Source organism: Gossypium arboreum, chromosome 9 (genome assembly GCF_025698485.1).
Source record: "Gossypium arboreum isolate Shixiya-1 chromosome 9, ASM2569848v2, whole genome shotgun sequence".
Lineage (NCBI taxonomy): Eukaryota > Viridiplantae > Streptophyta > Magnoliopsida > Malvales > Malvaceae > Gossypium > Gossypium arboreum.
Window position 1 is genome coordinate 66834283 of NC_069078.1, and position 26384 is coordinate 66860666.

The 26384-nt window shown below is 32.7% G+C and overlaps 1 protein-coding gene across 1 annotated transcript; it reads left to right on the forward strand.

Moving 5' to 3' along the window:
* The first annotated feature begins 3735 nt into the window (after nt 1-3735).
* LOC108451375 (ankyrin repeat-containing protein BDA1-like) lies at nt 3736-4956 on the forward strand. Its single transcript, XM_017749070.1, has 3 exons — nt 3736-4209; nt 4322-4711; nt 4810-4956. The coding sequence occupies exons 1-3, from the start codon at nt 3736-3738 to the stop codon at nt 4954-4956; spliced, it is 1011 nt and encodes a 336-aa protein (XP_017604559.1).
* The last annotated feature ends 21428 nt before the right edge of the window (nt 4957-26384 follow it).

The following is a 26384-nucleotide window of genomic DNA, read 5'->3' on the forward strand; positions in this document are numbered from 1 at the left end:
ACTCTTAAGACCCATAATATTAATATGTCAGTATCATAATTACAGGAACACTCTTGTTGGGATCTACCTAAGTGAGGGGAAGTGTGGCTGATTCTAGGAGCTCAGGGATTTAGCTTTGACAAAACTCATTAAAAAGAGGTTACTAACACATTATCATAATAGTGTCTTTGGATACTGTGCATTAATTGGTATTGAAATCATTGTGTGAGATGTGTTCGGTTAACCAAATGGAATAGCTGGTTCAAAGCATAGTCTACCATGCAATTTTGATTAACTTTAACATGTTTTCACTAAGTGAAAGTTCAATCGTAAGACACCTTACACAATTGATTTCCAAATTTATAAAAATCTAGAATATTTTGAAAATGGGGGGAAGGGATTGTTAGAACATTTTCAAAATATATAGTGTTCTAGTAGTTGCAAATGAAAATTTATAAGTAACCAAAGTTATGTCACTTGCTTATTAACCAAAAGTTGTCACTATTTATAGTGATGAGTTATGTCTCCTAAATCCAAAAGTTATGTCACTTGATTATTAACAAAATAGTTATAATTATTCAAGTAGATCTATTGAATAATTATGTTTATTGTTAAAGAATTAGTTATATCCTTATAAAGAGACATAAGACCTTTTGTAAATAGGAATGGAATTTCATTTGCATGTCACACCAAAAAAAAAAAAAAAAGAAACAAACATTCTTTCTATTCTTCCACCATCTTTCATATTCCTAGATTGTTCTATAAAGAATTATTGTAGAAATTTTCTATAGAAATTACCACTTAGTGCTCAGTGGATTGTTTCCGTCAATGCAAAATGTAAATAGTCATTGGGCTATTGTATCCTCAAGGTTTATTTGCCACTAACTCCTTTGCATACCATAATATAGGTGGGGCGAATAGTGTTGGAAAAAATCCGGTTTGAAAATGTTTTTCTTACACAGTGAAAATTGAAAATTTTGAAAATCGAGTTGGTTTGTGATATTTATAGCAATAAAATTTAACTGAAATCATATCTGTGTTTTCTGCTAGACAGATCCTTGTCTTTCTCGACTTTCAACTAAACGACCTTCTCATTTATTCTCGTACCATGAATTGCTTCAAGTGTGCACTCAAACAAATTCGAATCAAACACAAAACCAAAAATTATTTATTTTACTTTCAGTGGAAAAACAAACCTCTCTTCTATAGCAACCGGTAGAACTGTTATTATCTATGTTGAATTCATTTGTTTGATTGTTTCAATAAGTTTATGCTTCACTTGCAATTCAGTGTTGTATTTTTGCAACTCCTAAATCCTCTAAAGAAATACAGGTTTAGCTCTCAACTCGGCTAAAATAAAGATATCCCGCAGCAAAGTCAAACAAGTATTCATCGTTTATAAAGCAAATAGAGATTTTTACCTTAGAGCATCAACCACAACATTGGCTTTTCCCGGATGATAGTCAATGATCAAGTCGCAGTCCTTAAGTAACTCAAGTCACCTGTGCTATCTCAAATTCACAGCAAGTATTTTAGACTTTTATGATATGTGAAAATGTGACATTTTTCTTCGTACAAATAATGTCTCCATATCTTCAAAGCGAAAACCATAACTGCAAGTTTCAAGTCGTGAGTAGGATAATTCTTCTCATGCGACTTAAGTTTTCGAGAATTATAAACAATTACTTTCCCTCTTGCATTAATACACAACCTAAACAGTTGGGTGATGCGTAGCTGAACAGATTAAATTCTTGTCCCGGTTCAAGTTGGGTTAAAATCGGAGCTTCAGTTAACATTGCCATCAACATTTCAAATGTAACACCCCCTAACCCTTATCCGTCACTGGAACAGGGTTACGGAGCATTACCGGACTTTTCTGATCAAATAAAAATATTTTATAATCATCTAACATGCATATCATAATTTAATCATGTTGTCCCTCTTTTGAGCCATCGCGAATCAAAATATGTGTTAGAAATGAATCAGGACTAAATCGGGTACTCTATAAATTTTTCCTAGGTGCAAGGGTCACACGCGCATGTGGCCATTATACATGCCCGTGCCTCAAGTCGTGTCTGGCCCCGTGTAACTCTCTGACTTAGGCCACACGGGTAGCCACATGCCCGTGTGCTAGGCCGTGTGCTTCACACGGTTGAGACACACTCTTGTGTCTCTGCCTGAGTGAAATTACCTGGGCATTCTGTTTAGAAATTTTAAAGTTACAAGGGACACACAACCAAACCACACGCCCATGTGTTAACCGTGTGTCTCACATGGTTCAGTCACACGCCCATGTGCCTAGCCGTGTGGACTCAAAATGAGTCTTATAAATCAAGTTTTCCATACCCTACAATCTTGAACACCGAGCAACTCAAAAACAATAGGAATATATTAAAAAAAAAGAGTTGATTCTAGGTATCGTTCTGAGCAAAACTACAAATAATTAAATCATAAAAATGTAAAATCATAGGCTGCTTGACCCGTAATTTCTACACAGCTTCAATGAACAATTTTACTCATATTCTACAAAAAAAAAATTAACAAGTATTTCATACAAATACAAGTGCTAAATCAAATTTGTAACTAGAAAAAAAAATAAAATCAATGAATAAAATTTACTTGCCAAAAATTTGTTGGAGTAATAAAGAAAATCAAGTGATAGGAATGACGAAGGAGGCAATAGCTTTTCCTTTTTTAAGTAGACTAATGTACTAAACTAATATAAAATAGGATTAATTTTATTTTTTATTTAACTTCTCAATGTACATAAAAAATAATTTTCTCACATTTTATCATAAGAATCACATTGTCATATTTATAAAAAGTAATTTTCAAAGGAATATTAAATTCCAAAAAAGTAAATAAAATATGCATGACATACTAAATGTTGAAATTTCGTATTTACATTTAACATTAATGATTTTGTGGTCTGTACACTTACAAAATATTAAATATAAACCTTTCTAAGAAACTTATATTAATTGAGCATTATTTTAGACTGGAACACCTTCAATTTTATATTTATTAAGATTAATATTCCTAACTTTTATGAAATTGCAAGTGAAGTGTTATTTATCTGGCTGCACCAAAAGAATTTTATTATAATAAATATACATATTTCTTGTTCTGAGATTTTTATTATAGTATGAATTATGAAACCATGAATAATTTTATTTTGAATATAACAGAATATTCTTAATTAATTATTAAATAACTTTAAGTGGCGCACATTGTCAGCAGATCCCTATTGTTATAATCACTGATTTTTATAGAGCTTCCTTCTATTTTCGCAATATTTTGACTCATTAAGAATAATGGTTTTTTTTTCTTCTTTATCGGTTCCCTCCTTCACCCTATTGGCTGAGACTTTTGACAATGAAAATACAACCTTGCTGACTCCAATAGGCATACTTCAATTTGGAAAACACTAAAATCAATGGAGAAGAAAGTACAACCTTAAATTTTACGGCACTCGAAGACCAAGACCAGAAAGATATACGTATATTTGGGTGTCCTTTCTATCCACATGTTGTTTCCTTGTTGACTCCAATACACCACGTCTTTAGTCTTTTCAGTTAATTGCTGTAAGTGGACTTAATTAAACCCTTTCAGTTTCTCTCTTATTGTCTATCAATCCTTCCTCCTAAGATGGATGAAAGTTTGAGAACAGCTGCTCGTACAGGAAATATTAGTGATTTGTATTGATTAATTCAAAGAAATGGAAATGTTTTGAGGAGTTTTGATGAAGTGGAGTTTATGGAAACTCCATTACACGTAGCTGCAGAAGAAGGATGCATTGGGTTCGCAATGGAGATGATGAACTTAAAGCCATCATTTGCCAGGAAGCTAAACCAACAAGGTTTGAGCCCAATTCACATTGCGGTTAAAAAAGGGCATAAAGAGATGGTGCTACGCTTCCTAGAGATTGATAAAGATCTTGTTCGTGTCAAAGGGAAGAAGGGTAAGACTCCCTTGCACTTGATAAGTAAAGTTGGAAACCCTGATGGCTTGGTCGATAGGTTTTTGGAGGTTTGTCCCCAAAGTATCAAAAACGTTACAACTAGGAATCGTACTGCTTTGCATATTGCAGCGGAAAAGAATAGATTGGACTCTTTCCAAGTTCTAATTCGAACACTTAAAAAGAAAGACTACTGTCAAGAAGTAGTGAACAGGAAAGACGAAGATGGCAACACTGCACTGCACATAGCTGCCATCAATAATCAACCACAGGTTCGATCCATCATCTCTTGTATATAATTAATATTACATGGATTGTTTTGTATTTCATGGTTGATTGGTTGTTGCTTCTCTTTTTTAATATCTCAAATTATTGACTAAATAGATGCTCAAACTACTACTAGAATGCAAAGCTGATAAGCATGAGACCAATGAGGCTGGTTTGACGGCACTGGAGGCAGCGCATCAACAGAACAATATTGAAAGCATTAGCATTCTGCGTGATTGTTTTAGTCCACGAGTTTCCAACTTTAAATATAAGTTGAAGAAACAAATTGGCAGGTATGTGGCAAAGGCATCATCGTTAATCTTTGACGATGTAGACAATATATCAAGCGAGGACCGCAGTACCTTACTAATAATTTTAGGACTGCTTCTAACGGCATCCTTCCAAGTGACTATTAGCCCGCCCGGTGGTGTTTTGCAAGGAGAAAATTTCTCAAAGTCCAAAGGATCATATGATGCAAATGCACCGGGGAGATCAGTCTTGGGTGCAGTTAACTATCTTCTTTTCTTTGTTCCAACTTATTTTGTGTTTATGACAGCATTTTTCTTAACATTAGCCCTCCTTAAACCTTTTCCCGTTGGTTTCAGGACTGCACTTCAAATATTGCTTGCAGTTTTCGCATTATGCTTCCATCTATCAATATGTTTCATAGCGCCAACTCTTTTAGCAGCGAATATTATCACAATAGTTTCGATGTTATTTGGTCTTTTGTTGGTGTTGGTGGGCATCACTAATCGGGTGTCAAAACTCAGCATTTCGATTCTGGGATTTGGGTTATTCCCATGGATATTAATTTTTCTCTTAAATGAATTTTGGGAAGGAGCCATTATAATTATAGGATATTGTTTATACTCCACGATTGAATTCTTAGGCGGTAATCATCTGCAGTTGATTAGGTTTAGTATATTCTTAGGATGTTGGTTATTCTTTAGTCTATGTAGGTTCTGCATAAAGCGATGTTGTGCACGTTGTAACTCGTAAAAAATCAAATTTATTATTTATTCTTATTTTCAACCTACTTGATTTCTGTCAATTTATTATAGTATTTTTCTTAATAAATATTTGACATATTATCAATAATGTAGCAAACATTTAAAATTGTAATTTGAAACTGAAAAAATCAGAGTTTCAATTTCATAAATCATATCTTCTGTTCAAAAATTGTAATTTGAAATTGAAGGGTTTAATGTAGATAAAAACACTAATTATAAACTTTATGAATATTTTCAAATTATATAGCGTTCGAGTAATCAAATGGAAAGTTATATCACTTGATTATTAATCAAAATTTGTCACTACTTATAGTGATGAGTTATGCCTCTTAAATTTAAAGATTACGTCACTTGATTATTAACAAATAATTATTTAAGTATATATCTATTAAATAATTATGTTTATTGCTAAACAAATAATTATGTTTATGAAGTAGATATCTATATTTTATTTGCATGACACGCTAAAAAACATAGAAACTTTGTTTTTATATTTCCATCAGTACAAAATGTAGACAATCATTGAGCTTTGTTATATCCTTGAGGTTCGTTTACCAATAACTTTTTTGCATACTATATTATAAGTGGGGACGAATAGAACCTTAAAGAAAGTAGCATTGCCTTGAAGTATTCATTAATTTCTTATAAATTCGTTTTATCCCCCCACGCCAACAATTTTAAGGTTCTATTTTCGTAATTTATGATAAATTAAAGAAGGTGTGTTTGTTCACTATGCATTCAAATGCCACTACAATCATGGTACTATGAGGATGACTATCAGTAAGGGGACAACATTGAGGTTAGTGATCTAATTATTAATTTAGAAGAAATCTTTGTAGCAATAAGAGATACATCAAACTTTTGGTTTACTATTGCATGAATTGAATTTCATGGTTATGTTCTATTGAGAATAATTATATTATGCAAAAAGTATAAATGTCTCATGGATTAGTTTTTTATAAAGTCAAATTCTAATTTATTATATACATGATATACATGCATAGTTATGACTGATACATAATTATATAATATATATGATATGTTAGATTTGTAAAATAAATCTAAAATAAAACTAAATAAATCAGGATCTATCATGTCATAAATGCGGAAGCATACCTAAATCCATGAATTTCTTGATGTTTTATCAGATTTTGGGGATTTGATCTTCCAAATTAACACATAAGAAATTCAGAGAATATATGCTATCTCTTCCCTAATGATGGGATATTAGAAAAGATATATTGTGTATAATTTGGAGACCATGACCCTAATATTTATAACCTTGGCATATTAGTTCTAATCAAATTCTAATTAGCCAATCATTAATTAGAATTTGATTAGAACTCAATTACTAGAGTATCTACACATATTTGGCCCATACTTTATTTAATAATTAAAACCCAATAAAATTCTAAAATTAGATCACTTTTAATTTGAGCTAACCTATTATGATAGTAAATAATAACATGTAATTACCTTTATTATATATGTGATGTTCATATTTTCCAACAATCTCCTACTTGGACCACATATATATACTAATTATTCTATAATTACATGTCATTATATAATCTTATGAGCTCAAAATTTTACTATCATTTCCAAAAGGTATTCCGAACAATCTCGTCCATTAATTATATTAACATAGAACCAAGGTAACTTTCATTACATATATCGCAACTAAATCTATCCATGATCACGTATATTAACACAACCAAATGACATAGATCAAATATGGATGTGTAGCATGGAAATTACATGCAATATGATCTAAACATGTCTATCTCCAACTAGTCCCCTTAAGTGAAATCAGTTTCAAAATAATAAACAGAGTGAATAAACTGAATATTTCATTGCTGATCAGAAAATAACCAAATACATAAATGCCTAAAAATAAATAAAATATAAACTCCCACTAAATCATGATATCCTCAAACAATGTAACACCCATGTGAGCAGTGTGCTCATGAAAGACCTTGGTGGTAAACCTTTTGTGAGTGGATCTACTATTATGGAGCTTGTCCCAATGTGCTCTATGGATATTTGACCATTTTGCACTCTTTCTTTTACAACTAGGAACTTTATGTCAATATGCTTTGACTTAGATGAACTCCTGTTGTTATTGGAATACAACACTGCTGACTTATTGTCACAAAATAATTTGAGTGGTCTTTCTACATTTTCCAAAATGCGCAACCTTGTGACAAAGTTTCGTAACCATATTCCATGGTTTGATGCCTTATAGCATGCTACAAACTCTACTGCCATAGTGGATGAAGCTACAAGTGTCTGTTTGACACTTTTCCAAGATATAGCTCCTCCAGCTAACAAGTAAATATAGCCTGATGTAGATTTCCTACTATATTGGCAATCAGCGAAATTAGAATCAGAATACCCTATGACCTCCAAAAGACCCGATCTCTTATAAGTAAGCATGTAATATTTTGTTCTCTGAGGATATCTCAAAACCCTTTTGGTTGCTATCCAATGGTCTATACCAGGGTTGCTTAAATATCTGCCTAACATCCCAACAATGTACACAATGTCCGGACACTTACAAACTTGAGCATACATTAAACTCCCAATAGCTAATGCATAGGGAACCATTTACATTTCCTAAATTTCAAGGTTACTTTTAGGGCATTGAGTAAGACTAAATTTGTCTCCTTTTGTGGACCTCCTTAATGACATTTCTCATTTCTCTTGTGGACCTCCTTAATGGCACTTGTTCTTGAAGTTGTTTAGTTTGTTCTTCTGGAACAATTACCTCATTTTGAATGGGAAGTTGTTCAACATTGTCTTGTAGAGGTTCTAGATTCACTTCTTGATCAATGATAAGTATAAGAACCTGAACATCGTCAAAAGTGATAGTAGGAGCTGAGTTAGAATCCAATTCCTCCTCAAAATCAATGTCTCTAACTTTATTTCTCCCCCCAAACTCAACATCCTCAAAAAATGTTGCAGTTCTCGTCTCAAAAATATTCCTTATTATGGGATCATAAAATTTATAGCCCTTAGATAGCTCAAAATAGCCAGTAAAGTAGCTGCTTACTATTTTTGAGTCCAATTTCTTTTCATATGGCCTATAAGGCTTTGCCTCAGCTGGACATCCCCATATGTGAAAGTGCTTTAGACTAGGCTTTTGACCTATCCAAAGCTCATAAGGTGTTTTTGCAACTGCTTTATTGGGTACTCTATTCAGAATGTAAGCTGATGTCTTTAATGCTTCTCCCTAGAGAGACTCAGGTAAGGTAGAATAAGCGATCATGCTCCTTACGATATCCTTAAAAGTTCTGTTTTGTCTTTCAGCTACACTATTCATACTAAATGATCCTAGCATGGTGTACTGTGGGACAATACTGCATTCCTCTAGGAATTTGGCAACTGGTCCTGGACATTATTCACCTGAGCCATCATATCTACTATAGTACTCACCACCACAATCAGATTTGATGTTTTTAATCCTTTTGTTGAGTTGATCATTAACTTCAGCTTTATAAGCTTTGAACATGTCCAAAGACTGAGATTTCTCATAAATGAGATATAGGTACCCATAACATGAGTAATCGTTTATGAATTTTATGAAATATTGTTGACCATTCCAGGATGCCGTAGGGAATGACCCATAAATATCTATATGAATTAATTTTAAGACGTCTAAAGATCTATTGGCACCCAATCTCTTGGTTTTGGTCTGTTTTCCCTTAATGCAATCGACACAGACATCAAAGTCTGTGAAGTCAAGGGACTCTAAAATACCATCAGACACAAGGCGTTCAACTCTAACTTTTGAGATATGACCTAAGCGCCTATGCCATAATGATGTTGAGTTTTCCTTATTTAATTTTGCGTTTAATACCACGTGATTCCACATGCAAGGTTTCATTATAGGATGCAACTGTTTCTAGCAAATAAAGGTTGTCATAAGTATTTAAATAACCAGTTCCAATAACATTTGAATTTAAAGACAAATTAAATTGATTGTTTTCGAATGAACAATATTATCCAAATTTGTCCAACGAAGAAACAGAAACTAAATTCCGTCTAAATGGCAGTACAATAAAAGTGTCTTTTAAATCCAAATAAAAGCCAGTTCCTAATAACAACCTAAAATGCCCAACCGCTTCTACTTCTATCGATTTTCTATCGCCCACAAATATTTGTCTTTCACCATCACTTGGCTTTCGGTAACTCAGACAACCTTGCATAAAAACACTTATGTAAGTAATAGCACCGGAATCTATCCACCAAGTGTTTTTAGGTACTGAAGCTAAATTAATCTCAGAACAGACCAAATTAAAAATTATACCTTTCTTTGTACGCCATGCATGATATTTGGTATAATCTTTTTTTACATGTCCAGACTTGTTACAAAAGAAATAACTCTCTGTAGCTTGTTGTTGTTTCTTTTGATCTGGACCCTTAGCAACTTCATTCTAATATTTTCTTTCCTTGCCCTAATATTAGAGGCATTGGCCAAATGAGCATTTTTAGACTCATCATGCTTCAACCTTTCTTCCTCTTACACACAATGAGAAATGAGTTCATTTAGGGTCTATTTCTCCTTTTGACAGTTATAACTAATTTTAAATTGATTAAACTGTACAGGAATAAGAACAAGCAATTCATCAGAAAGCTCGATCTTAAGTGCCTTAAGTCTTGAAGCAGTACGGAACATCTCTATAATGTACTCCCTTACCTTTCTTTGACCTTTATACTTCATAGACACCAAAGAAGTCAGAAGTGATGTCATCTCAACCTTATCGTTTTTAGCAAAACGTTTCTCAATTTCATCAAGGAAACCCTTGGCCTGAGTAATCTCTTCAGATTCTATGCCCCTAAAGGCTTCTGGAATGTTGTGTTTCATGATCATTAGATTCATGCGATTTGAACGATCCCACCTCTCAAAATCCCTCTTAACATCAAGGGTGCTTCTCGCAGTGAGAGGTGCAAGTTGTTCTTCCCTTAGTGCAAGGTTTATGTCCATATAATCAAGCACTATAAGTAAATGCCTTTTCCATTCCTTAAAATTAGTCCTATTAAGCATGGGTATAGAATTTATATTAGCAGATATTGTGGTAGCAGAAGATGAATTAGCTGAATATAGAAAACAAAAACAAGCTTAAATCAATATTCATAAGTAAACAATAAATTCAAGATAATGACTAATCTCATCTCAAGATACCAAACACAACATTAATATCAAGTCCTTGGATAGTAATATTAACAGTAAGCGATACTCTTATTGATAATAAATTATGTGAAAGAATGAATTAATCTTTGACTAACTTATTACTCACGTAAAATACCTTATAATTGTCACACATTTATCACCAGATAGTCAAATATTAACTTACCTTTGAGTCAATCAATAAACGCATGAATCACAAAAATATATAATCATCTTAATATTTCAAATAAACTAATTTACACAAAAGATGTCACTTTGGCGGCATTTTATTTCAACTGATTTATTTAAAATATTAGACATCCTTAATTAAAAGTCAAAATCTGAATTTGTTTGTTTTAATAATTTCATCTTTCAATCAAATTAAAAGATAATTATATATATTTATATAAATTTCCAAAACAACATGCATTAAACCAATCAAAGCATGCATATATTATATATTTATATATAAACAAAACTTATACATATGAAAAAACTTTTAAATGCCTTATATGACTTTAAAATAATAATAATAATAACTAAATGTTTTGTAATTATATATGCATATATACATGTAGCAAATCGAAGCATAAATTAAAAAATTTTAAAACAAAACCCTAAAATTTTTAATATGAATTCAAGATAATCAAGATCTAAAAAATACTTTAATTTAAATCTTCAAAGATTAACATATATATTTGAAATATGAAACCAATGAAATTTCATGAATCAATCATTGAAATGAAGAACCTTAATCAATTTCCAATGATTCGATATGACGAGGCTTTGATACCACTTGTTAGATTTGTAAAATAAATCTAAAATAAAACTGAATAAACCAGGATCTATCATGTCAAATCATCAAAAATAAATCAAGAATAAAACTAAATGTGGAAGCGTACCTGAATCCATGAATTCATTGATTTTTTACCGAATTTTAGGGATTTGATTTTCCAAATTAGCACACAACAAATTCAGAGAATATCTGCTCTCTCTTCCCTAATAATGGGATATTAGAAAATATATCTTGTATATAATTTGGAGAGCATAACCCTAATATTTATAACATTGGCATATTAGTTCTGATCAAATTCTAATTAGCCCATCATTAATTAGAATTTGATTAGAACTCAATTACTAGAGTATCTACACAATTGACTCATACTTTTTATTTAATAATTAAAACCCAATAAAATTCTAACCTAATTAGATCACTTTTAATTTGGGCTAACATATCATGATAGTAAATAATAACATATAATTACCCTTATTATATATGTGATGTCCATATTTTCCAACATGATATGCATATATTTTACAATCATGAAAAGGAGAAAGAAAATAAGTTAATGAAACTTTTAAGCAATGCAAGGAAATATTATTTCGGTTGGTCCCTTAAACAGAAAACATATGTTTGCTCAATGATTTCAAATCCAAATAACCATGTAGTAAAGTTCCAATCATGAAAATTTATGGTTTTTCAAAATGACACTTATATACTTATTGGTACATTATATATAGATGTTTGGTTGGAGTTGAATTAATTTAATTCATTCCATCAAATTTGTGAATGAAATTTTAGTACAAAAGTATTCTTTTTTGGTGATATATATTTAATTTGATATCTTAATTTATTTGTTTATTTAAATCATAATATTAGTAACTAGAATTAATGATATTAACGAGACATCATTTTATTGTTAAAATGAAAGTTTATAAATGATCATATAATATACATTATTTTGGTTGTTGTTTTTGTTAAATAACGTTAAGCTAAATGGGCTTCATATGTGATTGCACATTTTTATTTTATGTTATAAATTTTGAAATGAAAGTGATTTTAACTAGAAATAAAATAAGTCATATGCATGGTTAATTTTTCTAGACAATGTAGAATAGTGAAAAGCATTGCCCTATATAATAAGATTAATATTCGGTATGAAATCTTCTAGTGAGAATATATAACATGATAATCATATATTTGAAATCAAGATGATATTGTACATATTTACGATGGTGCATGTGGTTTTTATACATGGTTTGATTATGATCTACAATCCCGTTGTTCTATAAAATTTTGAGATGTAAATTTTAAAATTTACTTTGGAAGCCATGAATCAAAGATCTCATGAGTGGAAAATAGCAATATGAATGTTATTTGACCAATTATCATGATGGACATAATTTTGATCATAGTCAGAAAATAATAGATAATATCCATGATGAAGAGTGAATAAATGTGTGATATTAAAGTCACTTGATTGGACAATTGATGGTCCTTTAATATGACAATATATGTTACACCGTTGTATATATATATGATGTGTTGAGAAAAATATTTATTTGAGTATGAATGCATAAAAAAAAAAGGTTTTAAAGTCATGTATTGACTTTGAAAAAAAGCTATGATAAATAGTAAATATATTGTCTAGTTTTACCAAGGGATTCAAGGCCTCTTTACAACAACTTACTTGGTGAAAAATACATGATGCCTGGTTCCATATATTTGGTGATTGTGAAATTAATTTCTTGGATATCAAGAAATAAATAATGTAGTTAAATATGAAATTGTATGATAAGAAAAGATAAAGTGATCACTGTAATTTGACAATAATAAAAAGGATATCCTTGATATCATTCTTTTGCGAAAGAATAAGTAATTCAACATAGTGGGAATGTTGGTCTTGTGAATTTTTAAGACACAAATAAATATAAAGTTTCACCATGTGATATAGATAATTAACATAACTATGTTGAAATTTTGAAAATTTAGGGATGAGATATAAGCCTATAATATTTGAGTCACCCATGATGGAAACTCAACTCAACGCTTGGTATAATGTTAAGTCTCGAGTTCAATGAGATAAAGTACATCATTAATATGTGACCATTGGCACTATAAAATAATATGTAATATATCATCCCAAGGTAAAAAGTGTTAGGTACTCGTAATGATAAGGGGAAGGATGAGTATTATACTATTAAGACTCATAACATAAATATGTTAGTGTTATAATTATAGGAACACTCTCGATAGAATCTACCTATGTGAGTGGAAGTGTAACGCCCCAAAAATTGGGCCTAGAAGAGTTGGACTTTGAGTCTGGGATTTGGATAGAAGGAAACCTGAATATTGAGGAGTTTTAAATATTACTAGTGTTTAAAAAAATATATATATATATATATATATTGATAAAATATTTATGTTATTACTAATATTTTAATTTTTATGAAAATTATTATCATTATAATTATTAGATACAAATATATTTATAAAATTATTGTTGTTAATTTAGTGTTTAAATTAAATTATTATTAGAAAATTTTCTTGTATCTATTTTATTGATTTATGGAAATTATAATTATTATTAAGAAAAAATATATATATATATTATCGTATTTGAAATTTTCATTATTATGGTTATTATTATTATTATTATTATAGTTTTTAAATAAATTTAGAAGTATTTAAAGTGTGGGAAAGATTCGGTCCAAGACTCTAGAAAAATTATTATTTTGTTTCTTTAGGGATCCAGGCGAAGGTTTATTAATAAGTTGGGCTAAAATTGGACATAAGGAGGAGCACGGCCTTGTAGTTAGGCTTATTAGCGATAGGAAGGGATCGGGGTTCGATTCCTGCGTGCGCAAATGTGGGATTTTATTTTAGAAAACCAAGGGTTTGTCGCAGTAGGCCTTATTAAATGTTCGAGCTAATTAATGTCGAAGCAAGCATCTAGCCTAGTGGCTAAGTATGCTAGGAGGCGGAGGAGGAGCCTGGATTCAAGGTGTGGCGTCGTAATTTGGGTTGTTTTTAATATGCAGACCATGGCTAGAATAAGGGTTAAGAGGAGTTGCGGGTTTAATTTAACACAAAGAGCACTGTGGTGCGATGGCGATGGCGTCTTTGGACATATGGAGAGGGCGAGTTCGATTCCGTCTGTGAGCGAATTTTGTTTTATTTTAAAATGGATGAGGCTACAGCAGGTAAGGTTTAATAATTAATGCGACGCTATTATATTAAGAACAAGGTCGCGTCCCAGTGGATGGCAGCATGCGTGGGAGCCTGGAGGTCCTGTGTTCAAGCTACCTTACGCGTAAATAAATTGCTATTTTGCTGCACGTGGGGAAGGTATTTGAACTGAACCGAAACACCCAGACCTTGATTGGAATTTGAATTAAGCAGGGGAAAGAATTTGGGTGTAATTCAAATTAAAATTTTGGCAAAAATTAAGGAAGGAATTTTAATTGAATTCAAATTGGAAGGAGGTGGGGTAAGTATTTAAGCCAACTAGGGGGTGTTAGTTGGGGAGTTTTTCGGCTAGTCTATTGGATTTGAGTAAATTAGCCATTGCTGATTTTTGTTCCCTTTGATTGTTTTTTTTTCTTCAGTATATATTTGGGGTATTTTAGAATATTTCCTTTGGGTTTTGATATTTTCTCTTCTTCCATTCCCTTTCCTTCTTCTTTTCTTTTCTTTTTCTCTCCATTTACTTTCTCCTCTTCTTTTTCTTTTTTCCTCTATAGCTGAATCTTCCTATCATCCTGTACATCTCCATCTTTTATCAGTCATTTCTAAACCTTCATAACCATTTGTCATAAAAAGCCGAAATCCCAAAAGCCTATATTTTCTTCTGTGCCTATTTTTCCTAGCCAAATCTTTTTACTTCTCTTCATCATTCTTGATCGATACTCTAGTCCTCTAAACCCCAAGTTTCTGTCAACAAAGCCATTACAAAATCCTTATCTTTTCTTCATTGTTACAAAAAGCCGAAAACGCATAGCCATAGGGACACAGCCGAATTTTAAGATCACTGAAGGCTTGACTTTTGTTATCATTTGAGGGCTTAGAACTGCATCAGAATCGAGTAGGAATTAAGGGGAATCATTGACTGAAGGAATCGGTGGTAAGTCCTTCCAACCTAGTCTTTATTTCGTATTTTAGAAAAAAACCGAAACCCCTAAAGGTTAGGGAGGCTTTCGATTTGGGTTCACAGCCCTAAGGGGTTGTGATAACTATTTTATCTTGATAATAGTGTGATCTAGAGGCTGCTGATTAAGGGCTTGGACAAGGGGAACAAGTGGATCTAAATCTAGTCGCTAACTTCGGCAAAGGTAAGATTGCTAGTGCCTAAGGTGTTATTGGCAGAATAAGGTAAGGGATTAATATGTAGTTCGTTTCGGTAGTTAGATTAATGTGGTAGTAATATAATTGTAGGCAGCGTGTGTGGATCTCGTCAACGAATCGTCATAAAACAGGTGTGTAAATGACACCCACTCATAAACTAGATCGGTAAAAGCCGAAAAGCCGAAAAGCCGGCATTTAGGAACTTGCGAGCGTGCGAGCGCTTGTGAGGTGGTTTGGTTGTTAATTTTGATAATCGCAAACAGTATGATTGCAGAGTGCGTAATTTCGTGCACTTCGGTATATTTGGGCTTAATGGGCCGAAAACGGGTTAGTGGGCCAATGGGCCCAATTCGGTAAAAACGCTCGGTAAGTGCTTCTGTTAATGTGTTAATGGTTAGAATATGTATGTAAACCCTAAAATATTTAAATTACTAGAATACCCTAAGTATGAAAATTACCATTTTACCCCTAGGTGCAAAATGACTGTTATACCCCTAGGGTTAATTTTGACTGAAATACATGATATTCGATTACATTTGTTATATGCCATGACATGTATATCATTGCATGGGGTTGGGTTTTGTTATGGAGGAAGAACCCGTTCGGTGGTCGTGCCACATATTCTGATATAAGCAGCTTTGCTGCGGATTATAGTTAGTGCCGCAATCGGTGCTAACACTGTAAGTGTAGGGATGGCGTTGGTGATTTATTCCCCACAGGAAGTGTAGGGATGGACGGAGGCAAGTGCAGGGTTGGATGGGGTTATCATGCATTAATCATATGAGACTGTTTTATTATGGACCAGCTGTATTAAAATGGGCCTAACTGTGTTAATATGGGCAAGACCCAATATATCTCGACTTGTAATAGGGCTACGGCCCGATCGACATCTTGATATGGGCTAGGCCCAGATGCTCGATATTGTAATAGGGCTATGGCCCGGACTAATCTTGATATGGGCTAAGGCCCGATTAACATCGATTTACGAATAGGGCTTAGGCCCAAGAAAGCTTGAACCGATTTGGGCTCTGGTTGGGATACTTTACACATCGAGTTTTCCAAACTCACCCCCCTTTTTCCCATCTTTGCAGGTGAGCCTTAGATTGATGGACTTGGAGCTGGGCGGGATTCAGAGTGGCCACGAAGATTAAGTTTCTATTTTCTTTAAAATAAGTTTCGCATTTATTATTTTGATAATTTTTATTCTGGTTTAAGTTGTAATAAGGCCGCTCTTTTTATTATTTTTAATATTTTGGGTTATTAAATTGGTTAGCTCTAAAGCGCATTTTATAAAATTACTTATTTTCAAAATATCACGATTTCCGAGCAAAGCTTCCGCAACGTAAATGGTTTCAAAGGAAATAAATATTTTAAATAGACTTAAACTTAATTTATTATTCGTGGACAAGTAATAGGCTTAAAGTGTGGCAATGGATATGTGCATGTGTAGGATTGGATCATGGAAGAGCTAGGTACTTAAGCAGTCTAATTGACTCACCTCCTCCTTTCTTGAATCCTACCTGGTGCGTAGTATCCATTCATTTTAAGCCATGACAAAGAAGGTTTGATACTTAACTGTTTTTTTAAAATAACATGATTCTGCCACTACAAAGGTTTACAAGTTTTCAAAGTTTCCCATAAGATTTTACAAGGTTGTTAACAATGTTTTGATTATTACAATGAATCACGTTTTGGAAAAAAATAAGGCTAAGGTTTTATTCAAGTTTAAACGATGAAAGTTTCTAAACATCAAGAAGGGTTTTCAATGAAAACATGGTTTTCGAAAAACACTTCAATGTGACACGCCGGATTCGCTCGTAACGTCTAGGCCGGGTTTGGGGTGTTACAGGAAGTGTGCCTGATTCTAGGAGCTCAAGGGTTTAGCTTTGACAACACTCATTAAAAAGAGCTTACAAACACATTACCATAATAGTGTCCTTAGATATGGTGCATTAATTAGTATTGAAATCATTGTGTGAGATATGTTCGATTAACCGAATGAAATAGTTGATTCAGAGCATAGTCTACCATACAATTTTGATTAACTTTAACATGTTTTCACTAAGTGAAGGTTCAATCGTAAGACACCTTACACAATTGATTTCCAAATTTATCAAAATCTAGAATATTTTGAAAATGGGGGGGGGGTTGTTAGAACATTTCCAAAATATATAGTGTTCTAGTAGTTGCAAATGAAAATTTATAAGTAACCAAAGTTATGTCACTCGATTATTAACCAAAAGTTGTCACTATTTATAGTGATGAGTTATGTCTCTTAAATCCAAAAGTTATGTCACTTGATTATTAACAAATAGTTATAATTATTCAAGTAGATATCTATTGAATAATTATATTTATTATTAAAGATGTAGTTATATCCTTATAAAGAGACATGAGAAATTTTATAAATAGGAATGGAATTTCATTTGCATGACACAACCAAAAAGCATAGAAACAAAGTTTCTTTTTATTCTTCCACCATCTTTCATATTCTTAAATTGTTCTGTAGAGAATTATTGTAGAAATTTTTTATAGAAATTGACATCATTGTTATGCTCCACTTAGTGCTCAGTGGATTGTTTCCGTCAATGCAAAACGTAAATAGTCATTAGGCTATTGTATCCTTGAGGTTCATTTGCCAGTAACTCTTTTGCATATCATAATATAGGCTGGGCCAATAGTGTTGGAAAAAATCCAGTTTGGAAATGTTTTTCTTACACAGTGAAAATTTAAAATTTTAAAAATAGTCGCACCTGTATTTTCCGCTAGACAGATCCTTGTTATTCCCAACTTTCAATTAAACGACCTTCTCATTTATTATCGTACAAGGAATTGCTTCGAGTGTAGGCTCAAACAAATTCAAATCAAACACAAAACCAAAAAATATTTATTTTACTTTCAGTGGAAAAACAAACCTCTCTTCAATAACAACCGGTAGAACTGTTATCATCTATGTTGAATTCATTGGTTTGATTGTTTCAATAAGTTTCCGCTTCACTTGTAATTCAGTGTTATATTTTTGCAACTCCTAAATCTTCTAAAGAAATACAGGTTTAGCTCTCAACTCGGCTAAAATAAAGACATCCTGCCCCAAAGTCAAACAAGTATTCATCATTTATAAAGCGAATAGAGATTTTTACCTTAGAGTATCAACCGCAACATTGGCTTTTCTCGGATGATAGTCAGTGATCAAATCGCAGTCTTTAAGTAACTCAAGTCACCTATGCTACCTTAAATTCAATTATTTCTAAGTCAGTAAGTATTTTATACTTTATGATCTATGAAAATGTGACATTTTTCTTCATACAAATAATGCCTCCATATATTCAAAGCGAAAATCATAGTTGCGAGTTTCAAGTTGTGAGTAGGATAATTCTTCTTATGCGGCTTGTGACAGCCCTAAAGTGACCTTAGTCGGAAAGCGGTTTCGGGACCGTTAAACCGAGTCACCAAAGTATTTGAATATGATATTTATTGTCTAAAATATGTGAATATGAATGTGTGAAAGTTTTAAGCTTCGATTTAGTCGATTGCATGTGAATTTAGTAATAGGACTTATGTGTGACACTTTTGAAATGTGATAGGTTAATCTATAAGGACCTATTAATGCATGTTGTATAAATGATGGGTTTGCATGTCAAATTAGCCAAAAATCTTGATGGTGGCCGGCCATGCTATGGGGTAAAACATATTATAAACATTTTGCGTTAATATGTTGTGGGAAGAATAATAAAATATGAGGGGAGTGGGAGGAGAAACCAAAGTTGTTTCATCCTTGCTCCCCCATTTTGCCGTGACTTGAAGAAGGAAGAAGAAAGGAGTTCTCTTGCTTCATGTTAAACTTGGATGAGGATTTGGAAGAGGTAAGTACCTTGAAATTCTTGGAAAATTATGTATAAAGAAGGTGGTTAGTTCAAGTTCTAATCATTCCATGGATTAAGTTTTGATTGTTAGGAGGTTTGATATTCGCCAAGTAGTTTGAAGCTCTTAGTACATATATTTTTCTTCTTTCTTGAAGGTTGAAATTGGGTTGTTCTTAAGGAGGTGCGAATGTGGTCATTGAAGGGCCTTGAGGAACAATATGTGTGACTTGGGTTATAACATTCGGCCATGGTAGAAAATGGAAGAGATAAATGGTTGTTAATTGTGATAGTTTAAGGAAATTGTAAGTAGTTTGAATAAATGAACAATAATAATAATAATAAATCATCTAGTGAATTGGTGTAGTTGCCGAATTTGAACTAGGAAGTTATTGAGTAATGTAAGTATTTTAAGTTATAGAATAGAGTGAATGCTTGGAATGTGATATGTATGAATTATAAGTTGGATTAAAAGCTGTTATATTGCCTTATCATTTTCGGAAATGTGCTTTGTCAAAGAAATTGAGGGTTGATGTTTAAGTGATGTGAGTATAGGGATATTCGGCTTGTAGTTTTATAGAGGTAATATGAGTGTTAGGACGGAATGATGTTTAAGTACGAATGTATTTGGATGGATGTGCTTATAAGTATAACTTGAGATAAAATGGTGCTTAGTCATCATAAGTAACCATATTTGTAGAATGTATTAAGTATATAATCGGCATAGACATGCATATTCGGCCACATGAATGAATACATAGATTGATGTTGTACGTTCGGCTATAGGTAAGCATATTGATGGCTTTATCTTGACTTAGAAAATCGGCTAAAGGAGAATATTGGCTAATATGTTGAATTTGATTCATGATTTCATACATATATGACTCTAATGCCTAATATATATGGGCTAAGTACCTTGAATTTCTCTTTGATGTTCAAAATGATTAAATCAATTCATTTGTTAAATTAAGCTCAAGAGCAAAGGGGAACTAAATCCGATAAAGGAAAGGAAAAGGTGATCGAATAGCCGTTGAAATCGTCTGACAACATTCGAGGTAAGTTTTCGAGTAATGGAACTTAGATTATGATTCGATTAGATCATGTTATATAGCGAATCAAAACCATGCTCTTTGTATGTGGTTATTGAGCCGAAAATGGTAATGGTAGATAAGTGCCTTGTGTCTGAGTTCTAGTAATGAAAACGAAATAAAGATGTGTTATGATTTGTGGACATATGTGCATGATTATTTGGGTGATAACCGGACTAAGATCCGAAGGCATTCGTGCGAGTTGCTATATCCGGGCTATGTCCCGAAGGCCTTTATGCTAGTGATTATATCCGGGCTAAGACCCGAAGGCATTTGTGCGAGTTGCTATATCCGGGCTAAGACCCGAAGGCATTTGTGCGAGTTGTTATATCCGGCTAAATCTCGAAGATACTTGGGTTTGGAAGTGAGCGATCTTGCTGTAATAATTTCAATTAATACGCTCATAAAATCCAAACGATAAGGTATGTTTCGTATATGCATCGGAAAAGTCAATTCGTTTTAAATAGTATTCGTTCAATTGATTAACGAACTTTCGGCCTTTAGTTAGGTTTGATACCTTGTGTATGAATATGTTGATTGAAGCGCGAAGTGAGTATGATTATGAGAATGTGCATATATGAAGTTATTCATTTAGCCATATGAATGTTATACTTTAATCAAAACTAATTTCATTACTCGAACTGACTAAGCATTAAATGCTTATTCCGTTGCTTTGATTCTCTGTTTTATAGATTTTGCTCGTCAGCTATCGGACTCGGGAGTGTCAAAGTCGAAGTCATCCACACTATCTAAGCCACTTTTGGTACTCTTTTAGTTCAATTTTGAAGATGGCATGTATAGGGCTGACCCTTGTTGTTAATTGAGTACCCTTTGGTAATGTATATCCGTATAGCCATGCGAAAATGGCTCGTATATTTTGAAGTATAACATTATGGTCTTATGATATGGTTATTAAGTGGTGTGGAAATGTTTGATAAGGACTAGCCATTGGAATGGCCAATCATGGTCCTATTGATGCTACATACGTCGCGGCTAATCGTGATTATACTTGAAAACAATGAATGTCAATTTGTTAATGGATTCATGGAAATTTATGAAATGGGTAAAATTTACCTTAAAATAGATGCTGACAGCAGCAGTGATGTAAGTTTGAAAAATCACTAAAAATATTACGAATGGAATTAAATCATGAATAAATTATGTAATCGAACCTTGATGAGTCTATTTTTATATGGAAGAAGCAAAACGACCATATGAGCCGTATTTTATGAGATGTTTAAGTTTTCGTGAAACAGGGCCAGAACGGTTAATCGATCCCCTGTTCTGACTTTGGAAATTTACCATAAATTAATCAGTAATAATTAGAAGTCATGCTTTATATGTACAGATTCCTTTTTGAGTCTAGTTTCATTAGAAACAAACGGCATATGTATTGAAGCCCTGTACAGGGAGATATCTAAGTCGTAATGCATGAAGGTTAGAGTAGTCAAACCCTGAAATAGGGAAAACTTTAACTAATAAAATCTACTAATTGGCCTAACCAAAAATTCTAGAAAAAAATATGTAGATGGATATATGAGTCTAGTTTCAGGGAAAATTTACGAAATCAGTTTTCGAGTTTTGGAACTCGAGATATGATTTTTAAGGTGACAGTGATGCAGTTAGCCAGCTTGTCTGGAAATTTTAAAATGAACTGTGTAAATAAATGAATTAAGTTCGTTAACACCTCGTGTTAGACTCCGGAAACGGTCTCGGGTGCGGGGCGTTACACGGCTTAATTTGTCGAGAATCATAAACAATTACTTTCCCCTCTTGCATCAGTGCACAACCTAAACCGTTGGGTGACGCGTCGCTGAACAGAACAAATCCTTGTCCCGATTCAGGTTGGGTTAAAATCGAAGCTTCAGTTAACATTTCCTTCAGCTTTTCAAAACTCTATTGGCACTTTTCAAACCAAACGAAACTAACATTCTTCTATAATAATTTTGTTAACAAAAGGGGTATCACCAAAAATCCTTTTACAATTAATCGCTGATAGTATCCTGCCAATCCTAGAAAACTTCTTATTTTTGTGACATTCTTTGAAGGCTTCCAATAAATGATAGCTGAGATTTTACTTATATCAAATCGAATACCTTCAATTGATACCACGTAATTTAGAAATCTCACTTCTCATAACTAGAATTCACATTTGCTAAATTCAACATACAATTGCTTTTCTGGCAAAGTTTATAACACAATCCTTAGATGCTGATCATGATCTTTTTCATTTTTGAATAAATCAAGATATCATAAATAAACACGACGACAAACTGGTCTAGATACAACTGAAAGAGATTTTGTTCATCAAATCCGTAAAAGTGATAGGGTCATTATTAAGCCCAGACAGCATTACCAAAAATTCATAGTTTGTAATGAGTTTGAAAAGTAGTTTTTGTAACATCTAACTTTTTGACTCTGAGCTAATAGTATCCCAATTGAAGATAAATATTAAAAAACAAGGTTGCTTCTTTCAGTTGATCAAACAAATCATTAATTCGGGAAAGCATATACTTGTTCTTTATGGTTACATTATTCAACTGTTGGTAGTCGATACATAGTCTTAGGGCTCTGTTTTTCTTTTTCACAAACAATATTGGAGCTCTTCAATGTGACACACTCGGTTGGTTAAATCCTCGATCTAAAAGCTCTTACAACTCAGCTTTCAATTCTTTCAATTCAGTGAGAGTCATTATGTACGATGCGATAAAAAATTATTTTTTTCCCAATTTATTTTAACTCACAAAATTTTTTAAAAAAAATTTATCAGTGCCTCCTGACACATTAGTGACACCCATTAAATTTTTTTTTTTTTTTGCACCATGAATACCATTATTTTTCACGGATATTTCAAAAAATATATACTAGTGCCACTTGATATAGTAGTTGCACCAACAAAAATATTTTTTTTAAAATCTAATGATTGGGTGATGATTGAAGGGAAAAGGGAGTGGTGCTGCTAATGTGTTAGGCAACACCAACCTTAACAAATGGGTTATTTTTGTATATAATTTTTTCTAAATAATTTTGATAATTATTTAAAATTTCAGAACTATTTAAAACAAAAAAAAAAGGTCTCACTACACCAAAACAGACTTTTAGCGGCGTTTTTAGCGGCGTTTGAAACGAAAACGCCGGAAAAATTCAAATAGATGGAGTTTTAGCGGCGTTTTTAAAAAAATGCTGCAATAGGTCGAGATTTAGCGGCGTTTTAGAAAAAGCGCCTCTATAGGTCGAGCAAAACGCCGCTAAAAGGTTAAGCAAAACGACGCCGTTTTATATGAGCTTCATTGGAAGTAGCGGCATTTTCCCAAAAACGCCGCAATAGATCAAAATTTAGCGGCTTTTTTTCAAAAACGCCGCAAAAATGTTAAGCAAAACGACGTCGTTTTTTATGAGCTTCAATGACATTAGCGGCGCTGTCCTAAAAACGCCGTAATATCTCGCACTTTAGCGGCATTTTTGTAAAAAACGCCGCTATAGGTCTCCCCATTAGCGGCGTTTTTGGAAAACGCCGCTAATAGGTTAAGCAAAACGACGTCGTTTTAAATTAGCTTCAATGGCATTAGCGGCGCTTTACTAAAAACGCCGCAATAAATCAATCTTTAATGGCGTTTTTTTAAAAACGCCGCTAAAACATTAAGTAGATCCACGTCGTTTTGTTTGAACTTCAATGGCATTAGCGGCGTTTCTTGAAAAACGCCGCTAGAGTTTATGGGCCAGACACATTTTCTTTCTTTAAACAAAGTAAAAGACAACAAAATCATTACATTTTTAGATCTTTATTACTTAATATTAGGTGTTTATGGGTGCTAAATATAATATTTGTTTAAATATAATATCATATATTTTATATTTGTTTGAATTTATTTTTAGTAGGGTTTAAAATATAGGTTTAACATTTTGTTAAAGCCCACTAATACTTGCAAATGATTAACCTAAGCTTATTTTAAGTCCAATCATATTATATTTTTATTTTTGTAATAATTATGTCATTTTAATTTAATATTTTTATTTATTTAATTTTTTATATAGTTGTCTTAATATTATTTTAATGTTTATATTAGACTACTATTATACATTTAGTATAAATTTATTTTTTATAAATTATAAAATTACATAGTATATATATAAAATATTATGAAGTTGAAAACGGATTAGACCAAAAGGGTTGAAAACGGATTAGACCAAACGGATTAGGGTTTAGCGTCTAGTGTTTCGGGTTTAAGGTTTAGGGTTTCTGGTATAGGGTCAGGGTCTTAGCATTGTTCAAGGATTTATGGGTTATGCTATCAGGGTTTAAGGTTAGGGTTTAAGCTGGTAACCAATAAGATTTTATTTTTAGCGTTTTAGGGTGTTAGGGTTTTTGGTTTAAGGTTTAGAGTTTAGGGTTATTTTTAGTGTTTAAGGGTTTAGGGTTTAGAAGTATACATGTTTAATATTTAAGGGTTATACTGGGTTAGGAAGGTTTAGGGTTTTAGGGTTTAGAGTTTGTTGATTAGGTTTTGTGGTTTATGGTTTAGGGCTTAGGGTTTAGTGTATGAGATTTGAGGTTTGGGGTTTAGAGATTGGAGTTTGGAGTTTGGGGTTTAGAGTTTAGGTATAATTTTGGAATTAAAACTTAAAAGTTAAAATTTAATATTTTAGTTACAAAGTTAAATAAAAAATTTTAAAAATGATAATCTCGTGAAGAAAATTTGAAATAAAAAGCATAGAAAATATATGTTAAAATGAAAAAAATTAAAATTGTGCATTAGTGGCGTTTTGAAAAACGCATACAAAAATGAGCTATAGTGGCGTTTGTAATAAAAAACGCCACTAAAAGTTGACCTATACCGACGTTTTAAATAAAAACGCCGCAAATATTTAAGTTTTAATAGGTTAAACGACGTCGTTTTTTTTTCATACTCTTTATCCCCAAGGTAAGCCCCGATACTTAGCATTTTTTCCCAAAACAAAGTTTCCCCACAGTTTCCCCAAATCAAACCCTAAGTTGCTTTCCTCCATATTTCACCGATTCAAGGCCTGAGCTTGGTGTTTCTTCTCAATCAATCTTCCTTTCTTTTTTTAACTCTCTTTCTCTCTCAAATCCTCGATTCCACTTCACTCTCCAGATCTCCCCAGGTATTATTCAAACCTTTCTTACGTTTTTTTTCTATTATTCTTTAAATTTATCATCTTTTCAGTTTGCACTTCTTTGCATGATCATTTTGCAATTTGCCATTCTAATCTCATGCTTGGCTTCTGTTTAGAAGCAATTCCTTGTTGGATTAGATAGTTTAGGTTAGATAACCCGAGCTATATTGAATTGCTTGCTCTATTTATTGTGTTTTGGTTACAATGGTCAATATTCTGGGCTTATTAAACTCTAAAAATGCGTGTCACCAGTCATCCTCATGAAAACATGCCTCAAAAACACTCTTTGCTTCTGTTGTTGTGCTTGTGCTGCCTTACACTCAAATATTTATGTTACCAATCTTAGCTGGTCCAGTCACCTTTTCTTCCATGATCTTCTGCATATTGTGTAACGTTAATACATCCTTCCTTATCTGCATTGCTTTTACCTTTGTTAAATAGCGGGTAGTAGCTATCCTCAAGTTTTCTGGCGAACTTTAGAGTCATAAAAACCCTGGCTAAAGACTTTCTGATTCTGAAATTTGCTGCCTTGCATTGGAGGGCACCTATTGAGCTTGATGGTCTACATCTTTTCACAGAAACTGTAGAAATTTCAAAACCTGTTACTTTTTGGAGAGAAGTTATCTTATCGTTTCCTTCTGTCTTGGTAACTGCATATTTGTTTTATTTTCTCCTTAATCCTCAAGTCATGCTCTAAGAAATACACTCAATTGAAGTTTGGGCATCCGGATCTATGGCCTTCTACTTCCTGCAGAGAACCACTTGATGTTACGAAAAATTTTACTTTCGAT